The sequence below is a fragment of the Cyprinus carpio genome, chromosome A19 (genome assembly GCF_018340385.1).
Source record: "Cyprinus carpio isolate SPL01 chromosome A19, ASM1834038v1, whole genome shotgun sequence".
NCBI classification, from domain to species: domain Eukaryota; kingdom Metazoa; phylum Chordata; class Actinopteri; order Cypriniformes; family Cyprinidae; genus Cyprinus; species Cyprinus carpio.
The window spans coordinates 10,962,385-10,979,446 of NC_056590.1; the positions used below are offsets into that span (position 1 = coordinate 10,962,385).

The window sequence follows — 17,062 nt, forward strand, 5'->3', positions numbered from 1 at the left end:
ATGAAATCAAGCAGTCTCTCTGTCTCTCTATTCCCACCTGTCTCATTCTAAAAGAAAAGAGGAGAGGAGAGGGAGAGCTAACACTCTGTGTGTCAGACTTCCTGAAGAGAGTGGCGGCTCCCCATCGCATTGTTCACTTCAAAGACAGCGCGGCTCACTCTATGCTCTTTGAACAGACACAAGTGGGTCTACTGTAATTTGTCTGCCAAATAAAGCTCTTGGAGAGCGACGCATGTATGTGTGCTACTGTAAGAGCTCAGCTGAGGAGGAGACGTCTCTCAAGCATAAATAATTTAGAAACTTATAAATGTTTGATACAATTGATTAGCATGTAATTGTTCTCATAATGACATCTTTAGTCTACAAGAATTGGTATTATATTGATTTATGTGTGAATGAGATGTTTGTTATTTATATATGTGCTTATAAAAGATTTCTTTTTTTATTCTTCATAGAAATCCACCGTTCAGCATAAGATGCTTTACATTCTATTTCTATATAAATACAAGATACAAAATCAGCTGGATATAAAGTGAAATGCATCCTATTGAAAAGCTTTCTCGGAGCACACAGATCTTTTCAGTTTCACTAAGAAGAAAAAAGTGAAGAGTTTGAGGGTGGGAGATGTGTATTTTCACGGTCTATGAAAAGCTCTCCATCCATTTCTTTAGAACGAAACGTGTCGAGATTAGAAACCTGAGTTCTCGTCCACACAAACAAATATGAAAAGGTCACATACATAAACTTTCAGTTTGTTCAGTGGGTGGTATTGTCTGGAAACTATACTTATTCACTTATTTAAGTGGCCAATGTGAGCACTATTATGAGCCTCTATTTCAGTTCTCTAAAGCCCCGTCTTCTGAATAATGTGTGAATGCAGTCTAGATGGAGTGGCCACAGACATTCTTTAGGGGTGTGTTCACACTTGTCATGATTGGTGCGACTGCTCTGTAAGTGCAGTTCGTTTGAGTAAGTGTGAACGCTGCGATCCAAACCCTGGTGCGCACCAAACAAGCGTACCGGGACCGCTAAAAAGATGGATCTCTGTCCGCTTCCAAACGAACTCTGGTGCGGTTCGAATGAAATATGAGCACAACATGGACCAAATACTTATAAATGAACCAAAAACAGGAAGTAATGACAAGATGCAACGCGATGAGAAATGATTTGACGACACGGAACGAGCAGTATATCCAAAACAAAATGAGCAGAGGGCAAACGTGAAGCAGCGAGGAGGTAAAGTGCCTTTTATGAGCTCTTCATGATTTTGCAGGTGCTTAGCAGACGGCATTAGATGTTTTCGACTTAAAGCGGCGCTGAGCAGACCGATCGGTGAATGGGTACTTTGATGTCATACACCGATCAGTCTGCGCAGCGTTGAACGCACCCTAACCTGCAAAGTGGAGCATTGTTAATTTGGTTTTGAAGGATTCAATGTAGAATAAAATAATGTCCTTGTATTCCAATCTGACAATGTTCAGCCAATGACAGTGCCATTCGCAATGACAGTGACTTTATCATGAGCTTGCTATATTGTTGGTTGACCAATATTTTTATTAATAGTCTTTATTTGTGTACTATTATTGCTATTATTATTATTTTTGCCAAGTTGTTTTGTGATCTAAATGGGAATACATTTATGTTCATATTTATTTTAGGCTTTTTTTTATTATTAAGCTTGAAATGCAGTGGAATTCTCACTTAGAAATGAAAGGCTATAAAAATGAGTAATTATGCAAACAATATATGAAATTAGAATGTAATAAATTAACTTTACCTTCTTTCTATTGTTTCCTATTGAATGGCCAGCTATTTTACGGCATTCTTAGGCACTTTAGAGACCCACCAGACGGTTCCATATATTGGTAGACCTGATATTAAAGAACTGATTTAGTAGAAAACTATAAATATTGGTCAAACCAATTATCAGTGTCTAATTGCTTGGAATTACTTTTAATGTCTCAATTTTTGTCTATACTCTACTACTTTTTCTGATAGAAGATGGACCTTGTGCATTGGTCTCCCATTGGTAGTCACAAGTTTTTTTTTTTTTTTATGCCGTTGGTAGTAACTGCATAGCATCACTACTTAAACACTGTTCAGATATGCTCAGCCACACTGAATTGACAATGCTGTTATCATTCAAATCACCAGTCTTCATTGAAAATGAATGACTGAGGGCCACTTTGTTGCTACAAATCACTGTAGGTGTGAACGCAGATACTTAGAAACACATTTAGGTGCAGTTAAAGGTAAATTTGAACAGCGTGTTTGGCTTTATACCCAAAGCATTTTAGCAGAAAGAGGCAGTTCTCAAGTTTCAACCATTAAAACTGAAGATGTGTCTTTTTTTGGATTCTTTAGATTATGTACAGTAGATACTTGAGAATCTCCCTCTCTTTCTCTATCTCACTGGCTCTCTCACGCTGTCTCTCTATCCACCCATGTGAATCATTCGCGGATTGCCCCCGGGACTGAATTTTCTGTGTTATAGCTTTAACCTTTTACAGGGAATCCATCACAGTAATAGCCAGCCAAGACTGCGTCAGATACCATTTTTGCAATGTTTAAAGCTCAGAAGCAAACTGTGCACAGAGATGCAGCTGTGTGATAAAAACATATAATGATGTGTGGAGCCTGGCGTGGACTAAACAAAATAGTTCAGGATGGATATCTGAGCGTTATCAACTTTTATAGAGCTGTTTAAAGGCTGTTAGATGTGGTGAATGCATTTTTCAGCTAATCATTCAGCTGTATGAAATATGTATGTACTGTAATTGGTAGTTGTATAGCATGTAATAGTATGTTGTACTTGTTTGTCAGGCAAGTGTACTGCGGTGTAATTTAAAGGGGTCATATGATGCAATTTCAATTTCTCTTTTCTCTTTGGAGTGTTACAAACTCTTGGCGCATAAAGAAGATCTGTAAAGTTGCAAAGACTAAAGTCTCAAATCCAAGGACATATTCTTTATATAAGTTAAGACTCGTCCACACCCCCCTAAAATGCCTTATTTAAACATGCCCCACATGTCTACGTCACTATGTGGGAAGATTTGCATAACACCGCCCAAATGTTCATGCAAAGAAAGAAGGCCTAACTTTTATTCTCGCAGTTGCCGCCACCGCCATGTCGTGGAGACGCTGTGTTTGGTTGTGAAAGCCAAGCTACTTTGTTTTGCCTTCCAAAAGAGGACACAACTAGAAATTAGTGGTTAAGTTGTATTTACAACACTGTTATTCATCCTAAATATTCAGATGTGTGCAGCGCATTTCACGGAGGATGAGGACTGTTTCCTGTGAGAGTAGCAATGCCAGTGTCTGTTTCTATAAAGTGGGGCAGTTACAATTTGCAAGGACAGTCTTCCACTTCTGACTCACAGTCTATAAGTACGAAGTACGTTTACATATTTAAAAAATTTGAATGATGATTCAAATGCATTGATGCTAATTCAGATTACAAAGATTACAGTTCAGCCAGCAGTAATTTTCTGTCATTCTACATATGTCATTTTACTGCATGTATGTCATCTTTTAAATTAAAAAGAGAGAGAGAGAGAGAGAGAGAGAGAGAGAGAGAAAAGATCAGGAATTTTAAAAAGGATAAAACATGGATGAAAAGATTAAAAAAAGATAGTGGTACCATTTCAATATATCTGTAACGTGTCTCAATGAATAAAGTGTGTAAATTGAAGATTTTCTTTAACGCTTAGTGTGAAGACTTTCATTTTATGCTGATGGCTGTTCATTGTATCCTGAAACGATTATTAGCTGGATATGTTGCTTCTATCTATCACTTTTATTCCTAACACTTTCTCTATCTCTCCCTCCCTCCTGCTTTGCCTTCTAACAAGGTTTCCCTTCCCACTGAAAAGAGAATGATGATGAGACAGCAAAATGGGAAAGTGAGAAAAGAGAAGAAGAGGGAAAACCATTACTCTGTTTTCACACTTCAATACATGTGCACGTTCCTGGAGAGCGCTCCATCTCTCTCTCTCTCTCTCTCTCTCTCTCTCTCTCTCTCTCTCTCTTTCTCTCTCTCTCTCTCTCTCTCGTCTGTGGGTGTCATGGGCAGACACATTGTTGCGTAACACTTCACCTATAGAGCATGTACACTGAAAAGCATAAAAGCATGCTGATGTGAGACACAATGATATTGTAACACATTGCATTAGTTCAGCAAGACACATGCACATTACTGTAGGTTACTTTTAATGCAGTGACTGCACAATCAGTCACACATTTCAAGAGATAGTCACCCAGAAATTCTGTCATCTGCTCACCTTCATGTTGTTCCAAATCTTTTTGGAAGACTTGTTTTTCTTACATGCAACAAAAGAAGCAGATGCAACAACTTTGAAGACTTGTGCTGGATGCTCTTTTTCATGTAATTACAGGAAACTGAAGCATTCAGAGTGGACTTGTGCACTATATTTCAAGTCTTCTGAAGTTGTGTGTAAGGAACAGGCAAATTTAAATCATTCAATGAATCGGGTGATCCATTCTTTGAGTTCTCACTCATGAAGTCACAGTGGTGTGTGTGTGTGTGTGTATGTGTGTGTGTATATATATATATATATATATATATATATATATATATATATATATATATATATATATATATATATATATGTAATTGTCCTATAACCTGACAGATATTGATATAGGTGTCCTGAGAAATCACACTTATTTCAGTAACAGCTCTAGACTTGGAGAACTGGCAAGTCAAGTGAATGACCCAACATTTTTAGCTGATCAGAAACACTCTCTGCTTTTTATGTGTTTCATTTTGATGACATGCCATTAGAGGGCAGAGATTTGGAGAGAGGCCTAATTCAGTGGAAGTTAGCAAATCTAGTTGTTATTACCAGTCAAAAATGTGGACACATCTGTTCATTCAGTTTTTTAATCATTATTATGGCAATGTTTCACATTTTAAAATCATAATAAAGTCATAGCAGCTGTGAAGTAACAAATGAAGGATTGGTTTTATGTAGTAATCAAAATGTTCAACAAATCAAACCTATCTTAAATTTAAGTGTCTTTGTCTGGACATTCACTCAACCAACCCTATGAGATGTATCATTTTACTATCTTTATGAAGCGATTGTTCTCATGGGAGCTATTGGCTGGTGCTTACAATGTGACATTTTAGTTTTTACTCGCCTTTTGGGGACATTTTTGTCCCTGCAGTGTAATTAAAACCTGACCAACACACTCACAGACACTCACGCCCCTTAAAATCATCATCTTCAGCAGTCAAGTACATCAGCGTCCCAATTCTGCGCCTCTCTGTACCCATCTCATCCTTTGTTTTCCTGCACTTTTATTTCATCTTTCCTCACTCTTTCATCTTCTCCCTTTATCTTTCTCTTTTCCTCTCCTTGCCTGCTCCCTCTCCCTAAATATAGCAGCTTTGAAGCATCCCTCCCCAAAACACACTGCATGACAAAAATCTTTCATTCAGTCTGCATGTGTGTGAGCAAGAGCGAGAGAGAAAGCTGTAATCAAAGATGTGATTGCCATCTGTTGTGTATTGATAAAAGGCTAAGAAAGACACTGATTAAAAAACGAAAAAAAAAAGCTGTAGAAAAAAAAGAGCAGATACTGTGAGTAAAAAAGGAGTGGAGCTTTAAAGAGGACACGTGAATAATGCGCATTTTAGAAAGCAAAAAAAAAAAAAAAAAAAAAACAGCTTGCATGTGTAGTAGTACAGAGAGTGTGTTAAATAGAGAAAGGAAGTGAGAAGAAAGACACAGAAACTGAGGAGAAAGGGGTTAGCAGAAGAGGAATGGGTGACATTTCTGATCCTAGTTTTGTAATTGAATAATAATCTCCTGCGGGACCTGACCTAGAAGCGCGCAAGTGTGTGTATTAGTACTTTTTTTTTCTTTTCTGTGTGAGCTTGTGCGAGACAAAGAGTCAAATGAGAAGAGCCGCCGTAAAATGAAACACTGCCCCCTGTTGTTTGATCAGTGCCTCACACGCATTAAGGATGAAAAATGTTCTGGTTTAATGTGCTGTGGCAAAGCATTGAACTATAACTGCTTTTCCGTTCAAGCAGGACTTATACGTTTTAAAAGGTCAATGAGATAAATCTTCCATTTTCTTCCTTTTTCCTGTCTGCCCATAAGGAAATCTAAAGCATATGACACTGATGCCATTTGATTAGCAAAAACACTGTAATCTTATAATAATGTTTTGTTTGTTTCTATTTTTAATATTCCTTCCTCTGTCTTTCTTTCAGCTTGCGGAGAGAGGGTTACACCGTACAGGTCAGTGTTAATGACTACCTGGACATCTACTGTCCACACTACAACCAGAGCCAGCGGGGGGCCCTAGAGCGCGGTGTGGCCGAGCAGTACGTTCTCTACATGGTCAGTTACCGAGGCTACCGCACCTGCGACCCACAGATGGGCTTCAAGCGCTGGGAGTGCAACCGGCCGCACGCCCCCCACGCGCCCATTAAGTTCTCGGAGAAATTCCAGCGTTACAGCGCCTTCTCGCTAGGCTATGAATTCAACGTGGGCCATGAGTACTACTATATATGTGAGTATTTGTTGCTTTCTAACTTTATTTTTGTTACAGTTTTTTTTTTGTCTGTTTAGTTGTTAGGTTTCATCTACAAAGCATCAGACTCACAAACCTCAGAAATTGTAAGTACATTGATGTATTAAATTTTTATTGATAAAGAAAAGGAATAATAATTAAAAACAATATTTAAAACATACTTCAGTTACCTAATAAATGCTTTTATTTTACATGGAGTGGGTCGACTCATAGAGGCTGGTATGTGTTATTTTACTTTCGGTGACATACTTTTATAGTTTTTTTAATATTTCGAATCTGTTTTTATTTTATTTTGTCTTAAACATTTAGTAATTTTGTTCATTATTGTTATGGTACATTGACTTAATGTTGCTTTGACAAGTAGCTGAGGTAAAACAAGCTTAGAGTTTTTTATATTTTATTTCAGTTAATGTTATTTTATTTTTTATTTTTTATTTTTTTTAGTAGCAAAAATATTTTTATGGTTTTGGTTTTAGTTAATAATAATATCCCTGCTGGTATGTACATATGGCCACCCACATATAAAAATTTTAACTTCAAATACAAATTAAGCTCAATTAATAATATTAGTACCTATGTGTCCACCCAAGTCAAAAAATGTATTTGTGCAAAAAAAAAAAAAAAAAAAAATACGATGGAAATTTGCAAACCAAACATTTTCCAATCAGCTTTTCCATTGTCCCTTTTGGGGAAATTGGCTCAATATAGAAATGTAAATTGGAGTCAGTGGGGAAACCACTTTCATTAAATATAATAAATCATGCTTTGAAGAATTACATTTTTGCTAGCAATCTTTGGCAGATGCTTAATGCCTTAAACAACAATGTGCTAGAGCATTCTGGAAGGTGATACTAGCCTAAGTGAATTGTATTTTAATACTTATCTAAGTGAATTAATCAGTCACATGACTAAATCAAAGTTACATTTTTGTTTTTGACTTACATTCTTTCATTTATTCAGTAATTGTGTTTCACTTGTAGTTTATGAGCATTGTTGTCTCACTAAATGAACATTATACTTAAGCAAGTGTGTAAGTTTGTGTGCAAATTCTGCAAATAGAATAGAATCTTAATGTTTCAAGTCACAACTTTTAATGCATCATTCCAATATTTGCATAAGAACATGTGGATGGAAAGCTGGCAGCACACTACCTCAGAAAATGCTCCTCGGTTTGTAAAAACAAGCTAACAATGGAAGTATCTGGGGCAAACGTTGCACAATTACAAATGGATTTCTGTCAACAAAGTCAGATGCAAGTCAAAATTATTTCTGTGGTTATTGACAGCATGCCACAGATTCTGTCCAACTTGTATTTAACATAATAATCCTTTAAAGTGTTCTTTAGCTGGCAAGTTCCAGGTTGCAGTAAGCTAACTTTATCTAAACTCCACTGACAGAAAAGGTTATTACACAGGGAAAGGCATACTGGTGAGCAGATGGAGGTTTAGTGCTTTGTTCAAGCGGACATTGTTAACAAAAGTGCCTTGGCAGGATCCTCCCTTTCATGATGTGGCGATTGTACCGCTGAGCCAATCATGGCCCTTCCTGTCGTGGAGTTTTTAAAGTAGGAAATAAAAAAAGTGAGAACTTTCTGCATGAGCAGAAAAAGGGCTTTATTGTTATGAAGCGGTAGTTTGAAGCAAGGCAGCGAGTTATTTCAAACACAACTATGTTTCATTAATTTTACCAAATCACAATTGGGAATAAAAGAAAGCTCCCAAGGACAGGCTCAAATGCATCTCTCCCAGCAGTCCATTTTCTCTCAAAACTGCCTTGTTGGTCAAATAGTGACAGCTTCGCCATCCAGAGGAGCTTGTTATTGGGATATGGACGTTACGGGCGGCCGCCGATCATCAGTCTTTCTGGCATTTGGGTCAATCACTACCAATTAGAGCGCACCCGTTTTGATTGAAAACTTTTTAATGCAGACTATAAACCGAGTGTTAATAGAGCATTGCTAATGATGATTTTCTGATGCATGTCCCAGCTAATGCTAATAGTCGTCTTCATTAGTGCGGTCTGTAGGCAGGTTATTAGCGATAGTATGACAACTATTTGGTATTGAAAAATGGCATCACACTCAAACATTTCTATGGTAACGTGACCCATATGTTTATCAACCTGAAAACAAGAAACGTAATCTTTGTCTGAGCTCAGGGGAGTTCATTTGGGGCCAATTCATCAATCACAGATGGTATCTGCAGCTTGTGGAAATTGTTAATTTAATAAATGTACACCGTATCTGTTTTGATCAATGTTATTTATTTAGTGTTGCTTTTATCTCAGCAGAAGGAGCTTTCTGCTGAGGAAAAAAAAAAACATATATATATTGTATATATATATATATATATATATATATATATATATATATATATATATATATATATATATATTACATGAAAAAGTAGTTTCACACTATATTAAGTTAAGGAGTATCTCATTAAAATTTGTTTGTTTATTTCAATGTGTAGTGTCCAGTTGTCATGTTGATAATAAATACAGTTTGTTTTTTTCATTATTAATTCAGAATAGCATACCACCATATTACTTCTCCAATACCAGCATTATTTGCTATAGATACTGTGCACAATATGCACCCAATACTAGTTTGCTCTGGTGCTATATTTACTACTTCCTTTACTATACAATTTATTATAACTGCACATGCAATTTTACTGTATCCCACAATGCACTGTGCTTGTTCAGCTGTTGTTATAAAAAGAATACTATTATTAAAAAATGTTTATTATTGCATGATAATAGTTTCACTCTCTACTGAGTACTAGTAAGCAGTTTGCAAACTGTATATGCTGCATAGTGTTCAATAAGTAGTAAACGAGTTTCACACTCACATCCTTAAAGTGATGTCAGTGCATGTTATTGTCCAGTAGGTGGCAGTAGGTTAATGTTTGTGTTGTCGTGTTTTTGCAGCTTCACCAATCCATCACCATGGACACAGCTGTTTAAGACTGCGGGTGTTTGTCTGCTGTTCTACAGGTGAGCATCATCACACACACACACACACAAAAAGCATGCAAACCACAAGAGGAGGTCATGATGATGGGTTTAGTGTGTGTTTGTGTGTGAGCAATCTATTAATGCTTGAACAGGTTCTGTGGCCTCTTTGATCAGAGCCATGTGTGGAGGGGTCCTCTCATCCCCTGCTCTCTCTTTCAGATTCTCTTGCCACTCTTTGCTCTCTCTTCCTTTGATAGCATAACTCACGCAGCTCTTTAATTGCATTAATCACTGTTATATATGTGTGTATAGTTTTGTAAATGCTTTGTTTACGTAATGTATATAACTATCTTTTGAAGTTTGTATGAGTCGTGTTTAAATACGGGATAGCAAGAAAATGTGAATTTAATTTTAAAATGTAAACTCTATATTAAACTATTAAATATTTGCATTTTTGCAATAAACAAAAGCATGCTCTGCCATAACAGCAATTTTTTTTTGAGTATTATAAAAATACCATTATTCTCCCTTTATGACATTAATTAATGTTCATAAACATAGAATTGTATTTATTTATTACACTAAGAAAAATGTGCTATGACATGCTTTTGTTTTTTGTTGCAAAATGCATCTAATTTATTACTTTAATATAGAGTTCGCACCTCACTTGTTCAAGCTTCTGTGATTTCCTGTGATTTTACTGTATTGTTGTTTTGTTATCTAATACATTCGTACATTTTTAAATGAATTGTTCACCCAAAAATGAAAATTTGCAAAAAATTTACTTTACAGGCCATCCAAGATGTAATTTAGCTTTTCATCTCTTGCTCACCAATGGATCCTCTGCAGTAAATGGGTGCCATCAGAATGAGAGTCCAAACAGCTGATAAAAACACCACAATAATCCATTTGTAATCCACACAACTCCAGTCCATCAATTCACGTTTTATGAAGCAACGTTTTTAAAAAGCTGTGTGTTGGCAATAAACAAATCCATCATTAAGGTGTTTTAACATTTAACAGTCACTTCTGGCCATAATCCATAATAATGCTTCCTCCAGTTAAAAAGTCCATCCCCTGTTGTCCTCTCACATCAAAAACCCACCAGCATATTTGTTGGTCTGTTTTTCCACATGTAAACTTGTGCTTGATATGTGCATATTATTTCTATCCTAACTCAGATGAGATGACTTTGTCACTGGAGAAAACAATATTATTAAGGTCGAGTGAATGTGCAGAAAATGTTCATTTTTGGGTGAACTATGCCTTAAGTGTCCAAATAGTTTTGGGGCCACTGTATGCACTCAGATCATGTGTTTTCTCTGCTACAGTCTCTAATGCAGATGATGACTCAAACCAGAGTCCACCTGACTACACTGTCAGACCCAAACTGCATGACATTGGTGAGTGAACACACACTCACATAAACACGTGAAGCCTTTTTTTCCCATTTTAATCTGCCTCGTAAGCATCTGAAATTCCTCATAAAACCAGGATAACCATTTGGCCAGATAGGAACGTCCTGTGACCAGGGGATGGCCAATAACAAACAAATGAATGCATTTATTCATTCGCTCTATTTTTGCTTTCTCACGCTCACTCAAATGTTATTTTTATTCTGAGAAATCGAGCTGTAAATGCATCTGAAATGTATGTCCAGCGAATACCCAGAAACCCAAGTTCACATCAGGAGCACAGGAAGGATCATCCACATGCCCTTGCTAAAACACATAACAAAACAAATAGCTGGCACTTTACACCGCCCTAGGCATCCAAAAGCACTCTAGCAGTAGGTCTGTTTGTGTATTTGTGTGTGTGTGTGTGTGTGTGTGTGTGTGTAAATGCACAGGCCATTAAAATGGAAACTGATTCTTGTATCCATTTATGACACAAATACACCACATGAACAAATTACCCTCTGTTTGTACACAGATCCTCCTACTTCTAAAGCTGTCAGAATCCTGTTAGCTTTCCCAAACCGTATTTAATAAAAAACACATTGCTAACAGGTCAATCCTAGTGCAGCTGTCTTGAAAAGTACGTTTTACTTTATTTGCTGTCAACAGCTCCGTAATACCATCATTTGTGCTGTCGCTGAATTAAAACATTTGTTCTGTTTAGGTCTGTGCATAGTTCACATTATATAGTGTGTTCCAGTCAGGAATTACACTCGATGAAACGGATATGATAAGATAATCACTATTCTGAAAAGACTTCCAAAGTTTAACATAGCCTTAGAGACCGAGGAGACCTGATGTTTCTTATTTCTGCTTGCCAAGTCACAAGGAAAGAAGTTCTGTGCTAGTTTAAGCCAAAAAACAACAACAACTGAAACCTAAAGCAATTTTTGGCTTTTCCCCTCTTCATTTGACTAATAGGCTACTGTAGGCATATTTAGAAATGATTGGCGAATTGTTGGGTGACCATACAGCCTCTTTCTCTTTCCTGGAAAAGTAAGTGCTATTTTTCCTGTTGACATGTTCTCTACAGTCCTCGTACATTATATGTACATGTGTTTGCATTGCTTTGATCGTTCTCCTTAGATCCCACCTTCTTGCATGCCCCTGTCATGTACAATGCTAACGCTATTTTAACTACTTTTAACTACTTTTCGGTCATTACGTTCAGTAAGTATAAAACAATAGGAAAACAGTCAAAATCAGACTTTTTAGACATTTTAGCAATCCTGGCCAGGACATGTCTGAGAAAAAGAGGATGGCCTAGCAAGTGGGATCAGTGTTGTCACAGGGTACTCAAATCTGCATGACCTAAGATGAGACTTAAAATGTGACATGCACTTACCACTGCCCCATGGCTCCAGTAGAGGTATTAGTCTAGTTTTTCACCATGTTGTCCATTGTTGTGTCATTTAATTACAGTTTTACGCTGTTAAATTATGCCTCTGCTATTGTATTTATAAAGTAGCACAATTTCCTATATAGCCTATGCCACATTATTGATTTTCCATATTGTGATGCTGTCATGGAAATTTAATGTGAATGTGTGTGAATGGTCACCCCATACTCTGAATTTGTACTCTGCATTTAACCCATCCACCTGAGGACCGGAGACTCGAACTCGCAACCTTCAGGTTACAAGTCTGACTCTCTAACTATTAGGCCACAACTAATGGTTAAATACATTTCAGTAGCCAGTTTTCCTTATTTTTGTGCAAATCTTTGGATATTGTTTACAAAAAAGCTGGATGGAACCACCAATATGCAAATATGCTTTTTTTTTTTTTTTTATATATAATTGATTTTTTATATATATATATATATATATATATATATATATATATATATATATATATATATATATATATATATATATATATATATTAGTGCCAATTCTCTCAAATGAGTTGGAAGTGTTGTAATACTTATTTAGAAATATTGCAATTTTTCACATGAAGTTTACACACAATTTACACACACACACATAAAATCCTGTTATTTTTACAAAATAAAATTGGCAGCTGTGGTTGCTAGAAAAATTCTGCAAAAAATACATAAAAAAAGTTATGTATGCTGCTACAATAACAATAATGCTTGGATTCACATTTTTGTTTACTTTTGCACTCTAAACAATTCTGGTGCAGTGTTGGAACAGCACTTGTTGTCCAATGTCAAATCTGTGTCCTTAAGCAAAACTAATTTAGAGCCACTAAGGTATAAAACTATATTTGTTTGACAGGAATATTATTCAAGGCACAACAAAAGATGTTGATCCAGGAACACGTCCTACTTTGTCACACAGAGAGCAGAATCAGTCCAGTTGGATTTTTACCTGTGAGCATCAACAATAACAAATTCCAGACTTTTGCATGATGTGTTGACACGGCTCTGCTGAAACATCCATTGAGCTGTGTGTATGTTCAATCACATCTGCTATCACAGCAATGTGTTAAACCTCTAACTGCCCGAGTGTCCTTTATCAGCATACAGCGTGGCTGCTGCAGATAAGAAATGTCACATTTTCTTTGTTTAATTCTGTCTGATATCCTTCCCAGTCTTCTCTCTACAATTATATCTTCCGTTTTAATAGACAAAATTTCTCTCTTGCTATCTCTCCTCCTCTCTGCTGCCTTTATTTCCCCTTTTCCCTGTCTCTCTCTCTTTCTAAGTGATTATTTCCATCATCAATAACCCTTGTAGAATGTTATAGAGCTTTGGGGCCAGTAATAATACAGAAAATGAATGGATGAGTTTTATCTTCCTTATATTTGGAGAAGGCTGTGGGGAAACCATTACAGTTGCACATTACTCAAAGAGGAATCATTATTTCCCTTCCTCCCTTTTGTCATTTGCTGATGTTTAGTAGGTGATAATTTAGTGTCTATGTAAGCATCTAACTTTAAGGTCTAACTTTTTTCCTTTGGTTGCAGTTGCTTAATGGTAAATGTATGTGTTCTTGACACTGAGCCATGGTGCTCGTGTGAGGTATGCAGGTTCAGCTCCAGCCTAGAGTGATGTTCCCATCACATTCTCATTCCCCCTCTCTTTTTCCAATAATTTCCAACCCTTGTCTTGAATACCCTGCTGATAAATTAGCCTAACATGACGGAAATAGAAATAAAAAGCTAAAGTTAGCTCAGTGGGAATTTATATATGTACATACATCTATATGATGTCACAGTGTTTGGACATTTTGTGATATACATTTCTGTAGTCTTATCAAACAGAATGGAATGTGGTATGGTTTCCACCTCAGAGTATGCAAAGTTACACATTTTATATACTACTGTTCAAAAGTTTGGAGTCAGTAAGAGTTCAGTGTCACACGATCCTTCAGAAATCATTCTAATATGCTGACTTGCTACTCAAGAAACATTTCTTCTTATTATCAATGCTTCATATTTTGGTGGAAACCTTGATACTTTCATTCAGTCTTTAGATGCTCACTAACTTCTTTCTTTCTTTCTCTGATCTCTCTTTCTCTGTCTCAGATGAGTTTAACCCTGAGATCCCTAAACTGGAGAAGAGCGTCAGCGGCAGCAGTCCATCTGGAGACCGACTGTTAATCACTGTGGCGACACTTCTCCTCGCTGCTCTCCTCGTGTCCTAGCAACAGTCTCTCCCTCTCTCTGACATTTCTGAGCCAGCAGTCCCGAGCTCTAAAAAAAAGATCGCCTTTCGTTCAACCTGTGCGGGAGATTATCCAATCAGAACAGATTAACCACTAGTCAAGCCCTAAACGTGGGAGCTGATTGTAGATCTACCGCACCCAAATAGTGGCCTTTGTCTCCACGATTTTGGACCTTACGATTAAGGATGACATGCATCGTTTTCAGAATTTGCCTTTGTGATCGAACATCCTCTCTTCTCAAACATACTCGCAGAGAAAAAAAAACAAAACAAAAAAATAATCCAAGAACAAGTCAGTTCTCATCTTCAGTGAACCAATCCAGACTGGGGCAGCTCTTGAGGTGGACATTTTGAGATTGACATGAACTCAAATGGATATGACAAGCGTCATAGTGCTCAGTGCTTTGACCGTGGATCTCAGCTGAGGGACTCAAGGAGTGTTGGAGACCTTTGATCCTGTCTTAACATTCTGTCACAACCCGCACCCACAGTATGTGACTGCAATTTGTGTCAGTCATTGATAGTGTTGCAGCAGAGATCAATAAAACTCATTTGCCAGTTACTAAGTTCAGGTGTAAGGCTTATGAATAGTTCACAGAAAGGCACGGCTGCTGTTTCTGCTAGTTGCCGGCCTGGAGTCTCGTTTGTGAGCTGTAATGGGAAACTATTGCTGAACTTGAAAACTAGAGGCAGATTATCGGTCAGAGACCATCACTATTGTTCGTTTTGTGACAGAAAGTGTTTGGTCATCATAGCAGCGCACATAACAAAAGAGAATCGGGACGGACCGAAAGAAGAGTAGATAATAGATAGATTTGCTATAGTATTTACGTGGCATCATGGGAAGGTACTGGATTGGCCAGTGCCACTGATTAGCATAGTGGCCATTTTTGTAAGAGTGGTTGAGTCATAAACTGCAATTCGCTGTTTTATATCGAAGAATTGCGATGCAGAATTAGTTTTTACTGTACGATACATATTTAACTGCTCTTTGAGTATGTTACTTTATATACTTAATTTATTGAGTTATTTATTGATCATTTGATCTTTTTTTGAAACTTTGTGAGTTTTGTCTGCTTTTTTGAGGGATCTTTCCTCATCTTTGCTAATGCCAAATTATTAAGTTTGTTTTTGTTCATTTCATAGCCTTTATTTCTGTTTATGTGCCAGCAAATTCTCAGTTTTCAAAACTCATAGTTACAGAAAAAATCTTTAATGCATCTCATCCATTGCTCCTAGTTGAAATAGGTGCAATATCTTCATAAGGAGAGTCATTATTATAGGAAAGTTTGAGATTGTTGTAATCTATATTGGTGGGTGGGGCTGGGATAACTTTTAGGGAGGGGTTTCTTGAAAGGGCAGGGCCTCAGTGCAGTAACAAATCCTCAGACCGCTGCAGACAATGTCAAGAGTGAATGTCTATGTTAATGTTTCTGCGTATGTGTCTTATGAGTGTGCACTTTACAAGGGATCATATGAAAGTGTGCGCGTTTTGGCATTTTCATATGCATTTAGATACACATTTGTAGGTTTTAAATACTCAAGCTTGCGTGAGAGTTTTAGCTCGTGAGAATGGGGCAGGCAAGAACGAAAGCATTTATCATTGTTGGAAACAACAGTACCAATCGTGTTTACCGTACAATGATAACAAACATGTAAATGAATCATGAATGACAATTACCAGAATGAAACTTAATAAACAATTCTTATTTAAACAGTCTTACTGTTATTTTTATTGTCTGCAGGTTGCCTTCATAGCATTTCAGAATCATAATCGCCATGAAATGATTCTCAGAATGTTTTGTGTAAATGAGTTTGCACTGTCTCATCCATTTGGAGAACAACTATTTTGTCTGTGCTTTTAGAGGATTTGTTGCAATGCTGTTTGTAGCCGCTCCTTTTTTTCCACGGTACGCTGGTTGTCAGTCCACATTTACTACCGGTGTGACAGCTTGGATTGAATGTGGACTGAAAATATTTAATGCACAGTTTTATAGCGACCGCTATAAGATATTCTAATCATATAAAATTGTATATACAGGTGGATCTCAATAAATGCAGTAAGGTTCCATTAGTTAACATGAACTAACAATGAAAAATACTTAAATGTTAATTTCAACATTTATTAATACTTTAAAATCAAAAGTTGTATGTGTTAATATTATTAAATGTACCTGAGGTAACATGCATTTATGAATTTACAATAAGCAGTTGTACAATAAGTACAATAATTGACATTAACAAATATTGATAAATACTTCAACCAGTGTAATTCTCATTGTTAGTTAATGTTAGTGCATTAACAATGAACTCATGGAACCTTATATAAAATGTTTAAAGTAATTATGTAGCATAATTAGTTACTTTTATTGGTAGTATGGAAATTATGTAACATGTTTCTTGTAAAAGCTTTTACTTTAATTAGAATTTAGTCCTCACGACTGTTTCTA

General features: G+C 36.6%; 1 protein-coding gene across 1 annotated transcript in view; it reads left to right on the forward strand.

Annotated features, from left to right (window-relative positions):
* Positions 1-16,332, forward strand: part of efna3a (ephrin-A3a) — an 89,186-nt gene extending 72,854 nt beyond the window's left edge. The window contains exons 2-5 of the mRNA XM_042776372.1: positions 6,245-6,546; positions 9,499-9,564; positions 10,857-10,928; positions 14,474-16,332. Of these exons, the coding sequence (XP_042632306.1) occupies positions 6,245-6,546; positions 9,499-9,564; positions 10,857-10,928; positions 14,474-14,592 (559 nt within the window). The 3' untranslated portion in view covers positions 14,593-16,332. The remainder of the gene's footprint in view (positions 1-6,244; positions 6,547-9,498; positions 9,565-10,856; positions 10,929-14,473) is intronic.
* Positions 16,333-17,062: the final 730 nt, after the last annotated feature.